The sequence below is a fragment of the Salminus brasiliensis genome, chromosome 25, assembly GCF_030463535.1.
Source record: "Salminus brasiliensis chromosome 25, fSalBra1.hap2, whole genome shotgun sequence".
Classification (NCBI taxonomy): domain Eukaryota; kingdom Metazoa; phylum Chordata; class Actinopteri; order Characiformes; family Bryconidae; genus Salminus; species Salminus brasiliensis.
This window is the reverse complement of record NC_132902.1, coordinates 25,618,938-25,628,470: the sequence shown is the minus strand read 5'-3', so window position 1 is coordinate 25,628,470 and position 9,533 is coordinate 25,618,938. Positions and strand designations below refer to the sequence as shown.

At 44.1% G+C, this 9,533-nt stretch overlaps 1 protein-coding gene across 1 annotated transcript; it reads right to left on the bottom strand.

Moving 5' to 3' along the window:
* Positions 1–2,024: 2,024 nt before the first annotated feature.
* Positions 2,025–9,533, bottom strand: hrh3 (histamine receptor H3; the record flags this gene model as incomplete). The annotated part of the gene is made up of 3 exons (XM_072671391.1): positions 2,025–3,575; positions 6,467–6,633; positions 9,440–9,533. Coding segments are annotated over 3 exons (1,155 nt in total), but the record flags the coding sequence as incomplete, so codon positions are not given.

Genomic DNA, 9,533 nt, shown 5'->3' with positions numbered 1-9,533 from the left:
AGTCTTATGATGATGATGTCATGTCTTTGGAAGCATCTGATTTTTTTATTGGCAACATCTGAGTTAATCAGAGACCCACCTGTGGATGTATTTTAAGGCACAGCTGAAACACACGGCTTCTTTGTGTAACGTCATGGGAAAGACGAAAGAAATCAGCCGAGAGATCAGGAAGAGATGTTTGGGAATGCACACTGGGACAAAGACCTTCATTTTGGAGACATGTCCAGTGGTCTGACGAAACTAAAATTGAACTGTTTGGCCATGATGACCATTACGTTATGTTTGGAGGAATAAGGGGGAAGCTTGCAAGCCTGAGAACAACATCCCAACTGTGAAACACAGGGGTGGGAGCATCATTTTGTGGGTTGTTTTGCTGCAGGAGGGACTGGTGCACTTCACAGAATAGACAAATGGCATCATGAGGAAAGAGCATTGTGTGGAGATACTGGCGCAACATCTCAAGACCAGGACATTAAAGCTTGGGTGCGAATGGGTCTTCCAAATGGACAATGACCCGAAGCAAACTGCCAAACTGGTTACAAAGGGGCTTAAGGATGTTTGGAGTGGCCATCACAGGGCGGCCTACAAGCTTGTAGAAGGATATCCAAAACATTTGACCAAAGTCATACAGTTTAAGGCCAATGGTATTGATGGTTTGGTCACTTAATCTTAATCAATAATTTATCAATAGTTCTGATCAGAGGAGGACGGGTCGGGTCCCCCTTGTGAGTCTTGGTTCCTCCAAAGGTTTCTTCCTCCAGCTCTGAGGGAGGTTCTCCTTGCCACTGTTGCCGTTGGGGCTCACTGGGGGTCTTGGATCCTTCATGTCTTCTTATGTTTTCTTTTTTTCTGTCTTTTACTAATTACTAATTATGTAAAGCTGCTTTGTGACAACAGTTATAAAAGCTATACAAATTTGACTTGACTTTAATGTTACCAAATACTAATGAAATGTATTTAAACTTTGAAGATAATTGACTTAAAAATTGCCTAATTGACCTAAAACATTATACAGTGTTTGTACACTTCTGGATATAATCTTAGATTTGTCAAACATTCCCAGTGGGAAAATTTCCCTTAGACTAGATATGCACCGGTGTGTAAACTGTAAGTGTTGAACCCGTCTGAGATCCAGGTTTACTCCAGGCATGGATTTTTGAACGGTTTTAAAAAGTTGCCCTTTCTGAAGCCCCTGCTGTGCGCTGCTGTTGGGCTCTTTAGTAAAAGCTCTCAAACTCCAGCTACTCCAGCGGGGTGGCTCTTTCCACCCGGCTCTTCTGCTCTCACAGCAGGCCAATAAACATCAGTCTGCTCTCAGAACACTTTCCCTGGGAAGGTGGCTACAGAGGCACAACGAGACTGGAGTCATATCCATGCGGCTTTAACCCGAGTTAACATCTCACACTCAAGAGTTCCTCAAATAAAGGTTCTTTAATTTATTCTGGTTAGAACATTAAAAAAAAGTAATGTGAATAAAGCTTAAAGAACCTCAACATAAGGTAAAGGTTCTATACCTGTTAAAGTTCTCTTAGAACTGCATGTCCACACCAAGAACCATTAAGGAACCTGTCTAGTTAAGACTGTGAGACATTTGGGCCTAATAGATGTACAGATTAAAGAACCTCAGCATGAGGTAACGGTTCTATACCTGTTAAGGTTCTCTTAGAACTGCATGTCCACACCAAGAACCATTAAGGAACCTGGCTAGTTAAGACTGTGAGACATTTGGTCTAATAGATGTACAGATTAAAGAACCTCAGCATGAGGTAAAGGTTCTATACCTGTTAAAGTTCCCTTAGAACTGCATGTCCAAGCCAAGAACCATTAAGGAACCTGTCTAGTTAAGACTGTGAGACATTTGGTCTAATAGATGTACAGATTCAAGAAATATATAATTGCTAAATAATATTCCTAGAACTTTAATCAGGAGCAGTTGAGGAACCAATTACGTACGCAATGTCCATTGGCCAACAATTTCCATCTGAAAAAAGCTGCCTAGATACACCAACCAGCCATGGTATTCAAACCACCCCCTTTGTGCCACTAGGCACGGACTCTGAAAGACCTCTGGAGGGGTCCAGGTTAGCAGCAGAGCTTTTACGTCGCAGGTCCTGTGAGATATGAGCATCAGTGAGCTTTGGGAACCCAGGACCCAATCACCTGTTCACCTGTTTCCCTTCCTTGGAGCACGTTTGGTAGGTACTGACCTGCCTGATGTTTTGGAGATGTTCTGACTCTGTCGTCTAGAACATCCCAGTTGTCCTGCTGTCTGTTGACTCACTGTTCACTTGCTGTCTAATGTATCCACCCCTTGACTTTGGTGCCATTGGAGCCAGATCATCAACAATATTCACTTCACCACCTACAGTCGTTAAACTCTGAGTTTCATTGGGCTGGAATTGAAATTTTATTCAAATCAGACATTTTTTTTTTAATGATTCAAGACAGTAGGACGTGTGGACACTGAGAACGGAAAGGGCGAATGAGCTCGCACAGTGTAAAGGCGATTACAACCTCAGCGCTGTAGTAAAAAAAACACCAGGATGAATAGATTAAGAGCTTCATTCAGGACTAAAGCTGTTGCACAAATACTGATAAGAGATTACTCAACATCCGGACACTAGAATTAACAAATTCCACCCCAGATTAACAGCTCAAAGCTCAGTGCCGTTTCTGTACTTTCAGTACTTTTGGTCCACGTACTGAGGCTGAATTTTAATTTTGCTCGGGCACAACAGTTTGCTGAAGGCTCGTCTGAAGCTGGTGTGGCACAGTGGGTAGAGGACAGGATTGATGGAGGAGTTAATCCACAGGAGCCAGAACGATATCTCGTACAGGTAGTGCTGCACACACTGGCCTTGGCAGGCGGCACGGATGATCATGAGGAGCGTGTAGGGAGCCCAGCACAGGCCAAAAACGCACACTATGACGGCCAGAGACTTGGCCACCTTTTTGTCCCTGGAGAGCCGGAAGCGGCTGGCCAGGCTTGACGAAGCATCTGGACGCTTTCGCCAGTGGTCCACGCAGTGGCACCGCTTCTCAGTCGGCTGCACCATTTCGCCAACCTGCAGAGGGGGCAGGTCCGGGATCGCGCTGACCCTTCGCCTCCGGCCCGGGTTTTCACAGTCAAAGGCCGAGACTCTGGCGTTGGAGAGCCGGCAGCAGCGAGACCTCAGCGGCACGTCTGCCACGCTGGTGGCTTCCGCCGGCCGGACGAAGAACACCCGCTGCAGGTCGGCGCCTGCAAACGGCCTGGCCTCACAGCTCCTGAGGCGCAGGCAGGTTGTGTGGTCCTCCCTGAGGGCGCAGCGGTTGCGGATGTTGATGTAGATGCTGAGGTTGAAGTAGGTGACGCTAATGAAAGGCGTGAAGAACTCCACGGTGGAGGCTGTGATCAAGAAGTACCAATTAAAGTAGAACTCGGCGTAGCACTCCCCACTGGGAACCACGCTCCTCCCTGCAATGTGCTCCCAGCTGATGATGGCTGGACCATAGAGCAAGAAGGCCGCCAGCCAGACGCAGAGCATCTTCATGATAGACTCGCGGGTCACGCCCTTCTGGCTGCGGTAACTCACCTGGAACATAGAGAGGCACACAGTCAGAGGCATGGTCAGTGTGTTTGATGACTGAGGTGTGTGTAGAAATCCCTCTTATGTTATTAGAATCTCCTCTTGGTGGCGCAATAGAGCAGCTCAACAACTCACAGTGAGAGCTGGCAAGGCTAAAGTACAGCCTCCACACGGCAGAGTTATTTATAAGATCCCCCCTAGAATAAAAAAATGAGAGAACTTCATATACCGTGTCATGCGAAAGTTTGGACACCCCAAGAGATTTCAGATCTCAGATGACCTTTACCCAGGTCTCAGACCTTAATTAGCTTGTTAGAGCCATGGCTTGATCACAGCCATCGTTCGGAAAGGTCAGGCGATGCAAATTTCAAAGACTCAGACCACACAAACCTCGTCCCAACAATCAGCAACCAAGGGCTCCTCTAAGCAGCTGGTGAGCACTCTGAAAATGAGCTAAACTGATCAACACAAAGCAGAGAAGACTCAGGAGCCAGTTCCTCGGGTTAACAGGAACGGTGGAGGTCAGGTCAGGTCTGTGAAAGCTATCAGAGAGAACAGTTTGTAGGCTTGCTAGAAAGGCAAATCAGAACCCCTGTTCAGACTTTCTGGGGTGGTGCACTGTTCTACTGTGCAGCGACACCTACAGGAATATTGATTGAGGTCCATTGATTTCCCACCTGGTACCATGGCCGTTGTTTTTTGGGCTAAATCTAGAAGCTGTGTTTAGTCACAGTAGATTTGTTCCAAATTTAGCCCAAAGTCAACAACTTATTCAGAACAAATATAAACGAAAATAATCAATGAATTATGTCTTTCTGAACATAATCGCTGCTGTTCAAAAACGATAATATTGACATATTGGAAAACAAAAAGATGCCGACTGCTCTTGCAGCGGTAAGAGACTGCTGCCCAGTGCAGTATGGGGTGGGGTAGAACGAGGGGGCTGCGGGTCTCCACAGTTAGTGTAAAGTTGGGTTGAAGTCGCTGAAGCAACCTGAAAACATCATATATATCTATTTAAATAAATGTGGAAGAAGAGGGACTTATTCTAGATGTCTTTTCACTTTTCAACCAAATATCGGGGTTATTAATATTAGTTATGTTTTTGCTGGGTGGGTTTGGTCCCCATTATAAGATATTACACTGGGCCCCTCAACTCCAACAATTCTGCCAAAATACTCAATTATTAAATTTTTGGTCCCCTAAATCCGAAAGCCCCTTAGAATTGTCCTATGAAGAAAAGGCCTATTACACACTAAGGTGTATTACTCAGTATCTATAGGGACTTCTGAACAAACTGCTGGGGCTGTGGTCTGGTAATAGAGGTTTGTGGAAAAACAATTTCAGCCAGAGGCTGTTTAAGAGGTAAAAGTAGAACTTTTTAGCTGATGAATTCAATGAAAAGAGCATCTCTCCAACTGTTAAACATGGGGGTGGATGGATCATGCCTTGGCCTTGTGTTGCAGGGCTGCCCAAGCTTTTGCATGCCACTGTACTTTCATTTTCTACTATTATCTATTCCCAGATTGATCAGAAACATGACTAGCATGACAGATCTGATATAAATAAAACAACTGGGGTATTTGTGATGGTGTGAGTGTTATAACCCGCCCATCGGTTTCCGATAATGAAAGTGGGGAAAGTGAGCGGTAACAGACGCATGTGTCCATTCTTCTGGTTGTGTAAAATATGATCAGTCTCGCTCAAATACCTTCCCCCTCCTCTCCTAAATGTGAAAAAATGGAACTACTATTGATCTCCTGCTGAAAGCAACGGACAGCCCTATTATTTTTGCTGGCTCTTTATTCCACTGATGTAAGTGTAGTCATGCTCTGCTCTGATGCTGCAGAGTGGAGATGCCTGTGGTGTGAAAATTCTCCACACTTCTGCAGGTAACAACAGAACTGCAGCGCACAACAGATGTTCAACCAAGGTGTGATCAACACTCGAAACACCTTGAGTCCCACTAATGCAATTCAGTACCTCATTATTCCATGATACAGGTTCTCTAAAGCAGTGGTCTTCAAACCCACTCCTGGAGAACTATGCCATATGTTCATATGTTCTAATGCTGAGTGCGTTCAGCTACTTTAAGTTGCACCCATTGCTGACACAGACTGCCTAGAGGGGCAGTCTGTGTCAGCAATGGGCTAGAGGGGTATATATATATATATAGACTATATATAAAATGGGCTAGAGGGGTATATATATATAGACTAAAGCCCAGATTAATAGACTAAAGCATTGAGCTATGGAGCAGTGGATCTCTGGAATGATGGATGGTGGTGGAGCTCCATCCAGTACTTTTGGGATGAGTTGGGGAGTTGGGGATGCTGACCTCTCTAACACTGCTCTTGCTGCTGAATGCAATCAATAAAATCCCCACAGCAATGCATCTCCAAAATCTGGATAGTAGAGACGGTTATTCCAACAACAGTTGGGTACAACTCTTTTTAATACCGTTGAGTGCGGAAGAAACCATGAAAAAGCGAGAAATGTGTCCCAATACTTTTGTCCTTATAGCGTACCTAAATCTAATCTAATTACCACCTTTAGAAGTCCTTAATTGGCTGAATGGGGAATGTTTGATTCGGGTTGGAGGTAAAACCTGCAAAGAAAGATCTCCAGGAGAAGGGATGGGAGACCACTGCCCTCAAAAATACGACACTATTACGAAAGGACTAACGAACTTAATACAGTAACGATGAAACCAAATGAATTTAGATGAATCTGGACCTCGGCTTAACTATAAAAATATGTGTATGATTCCACCCACAGCAGCCAGGCTCTTTACAGCTGTCTTGGACTCTCTGTTCTTCATAAATGGACTGTGAACATGGTGCTGTTATCGAAAATCCATATCAGTGCATTCGGACCATACCACCTTCTCCACTCACCGCTCTGGTGACGGACAGGAATCGGTCGAAGCTGATCAGCACGATGTTGAAGACAGAGGCGGTGCAGAGCATGTAGTCCACCACCAGCCAGAGCTTACAGAGCCCTCTCCCCAGTCTCCATTCCCCAGTCAGCACATAGGGGATGTATACAGGGATGCAGAATCCACCTGCAGATCAAACATACATGACCTTAAGCAGGTGTTCCTCAGTGTAGTCTTCAGGATGCACCAGGCGGTGAACATGTCTGCTCTTTCCCAGCTCCCTCACATTGGAACCAAGTCATGAAGCCAATAAATCCTAGACGTATTGTTCACTTATTAAGCTTGAAGCTTACTAAGAGACAGTTACTGATACCTGATATGAAGCTAACGTGGAAAATGCTGGGTGAGGTGCGGCCCACTGGAGAGAACATTTAAGCATGCAAGTAAAGCATCTAGAATTAGGTTGAGTAATCTGCTAATATTCTTCCAACCGAACGATCAATAATATATATTAGATGTTGTCTATCAGCAATCTCCATTTTTCACTATTAATATCACCACTATTACCCATCACTGCCAGGACTATATTAAGTTATTCTACAGCATGATTATTATATTATATTATGATCAGAACAGTACAGATCAATAAGTATTGATGGTTTGACTGGTTGGTGTGGCGCAACAGATAACACCACTACCTGCCAGTGAGCTACCTCACCATGTGGGAGACTGGGGTTACATTGACATTTACGGCATTTAGCTGACGCTCTTATCCAGAGCGACTTACATAGTAACTCGTATTACAGAGGTGGGTCAGTGTAGTGTTAGGAGTCTTGCCCAAGGACTCTTATTGGTGTAGCGCAGCACAGTCACCAAGACCGGGCATCGAACCCCCGTCTCCCATGTGGTGTGGTAGCGGTGTTATCTGTTGCGCCACACCACGCCACGCCATACCACACCAACCACACCACCAACCCACCACAACCAACCGATTCCCGGTCTGGGTGATTATGCTGTGCTACACCAATAAGAGTTCTTGGGCAAGACTCCTAACACTACATTGGCCCACCTCTGTAATACAAGTAACCTTGTAAGTCGCTCTGAATAAGAGTGTCAGCTAAATGCCAGAAATTTAATGTAAATAACAATAATTTAATTTAAAACAATTAATAAATAGTTCTGATCAGAGAAGGACGGGTCGGGTCCCCCTTGTGAGTCTTGGTTCCTCCCAAGGTTTCTTCCTCCAGCTCTGAGGGAGCTTTTCCTTGCCACTGTTATCATTGGCTGCTCACTGGGGGGTCTTTGATCCTTCATGTCTTTTTATGTTATTGATTTTTCTTACTAATTACTGATTCTGTAAAGCTGCTTTGTGATGACAACAGTTATGAAAAGCTACACAAATAAATTTGACTTGACTCGACTTTTTGCACTAATGTGAATCTGGCTGTTGTTCTTTATACTGTATCAAAATGTCATGATGAACGGACCAATAGAAATGCTCCGAAATGACCTGGAGTCCAATCTTTCTACACTGACTTCCATTAAAAGCTAAGAAGGTTTTTTCCTCCTGCTGTAAAGTTGCAGTTTTGTCATTTTGAAGATACAAGGTTTTTGTGAGAGCGACTCTCTATGGTTTCATGTGATTGTTTGCAGCGAACAGCCCCAGTGTTCTTCAGAGCAGCTCGGGGAGATCGTCACCAACCAGAAAGTCCCCTACACTGAACACCTGCTTGAGATATACCAGGTGAGCCAAACCCAGAAGAAAGGAATGGTCAAGATCTCCTCTCAGCCTCACTATTTCTCCAAGCCAGGGTTTAGTCCTGTTGGAGACCAGTGTGAGAACGAGGCCATTGTGTCCTGTTTGTGGAATTCAGCTCTTATAACACAACCCTTGGGTTTTCTCACGTTAATCAGAAGAACTTCTTACAGGTGGCTTGATCTCTTTCTGCTCAGACTGATCTCACCATAGTCTCGGCTGAATAAGATCCAGATAAGACCTCCTCATTTCCTAGAATGCTCTCCTCTGCAGATCTTTCAGAGATCTTTCAGCGGTCTATCAGAGCAGATACCAGCTGTGTTCAAAACCCCTCCCAGTTAAGTGCTGATGTTGACCCCCTCTTTTCTCACAAGCAGGGTTTAGGAGCTGAAACTAAAACTGAGATCTGCTGAATTGCTCCTCAGACAAAGACAAGAAAAGACATTTTTACTTTAGGAAAGAGCAAAAAAAAACATGTCTGTTTAACCTAACAGCTCCACTTCTGAGGAGCCACTGCCCCGACCTCAGCATACCTGATCCAGGTGATGGAGAACAACCTGATTACAGAACATCTTCCATGTTGCTTGGGATTGCAATTTATTGGACACCTGCACCAAGTGCCATTGCTTGGGCATCTTCTGCTTGGGTATTACAGGGATTGTGATTCCCATGGCAGACTGGATCCGCTGTGTTGGGGCAGTGGATCCCAATAAGACTATTAGAAGACCCTATAGATCACCCTATTATGCATTATTTTAAGAAATCAGCATCAGCAAATGTTTGAGATTATTAACTGGAAGATAAGAGATAATGCTTTAAAACTAGCAAATCTTTCTGCCAAAACATTAGGACAATTTCACTGGATAAAATAAGACAATTAAGGCAATTTCACTGGATATAATTGCTCAATTTTTTTTAGAAATGAGGCATAACGTATTTCAAGTCTTACAAAAATGAAACCAATAGTAATATTATATATATTAGAGAAGATTTAAGGTGATTGTATTGGTGATGTATTTAATGATTGTTGTTGTAATATATATATAATATTTTGAGGCTACAGTTGCCTCAATCGGTCAAGAAATCTTAGTTAAGATTTAACAGATTGCACTTGACATAACTTTTTAATCCCTATAAATAAGCCGTATAATCTTATGATATTCTGAGAAATATTGAAGAGTTTGTCTACATTTACAGCCACACAGTTTCTAAAAGCAGCTCGCAGTGACCACTCACCGACCAGAAAGTCCGCTATGGCCAGGTTGAGGAAGAAAAAGTTGCCCTGGGTGCGTAAACTCTTCTCCACGACAAATGCCAAGATGACCAGCGA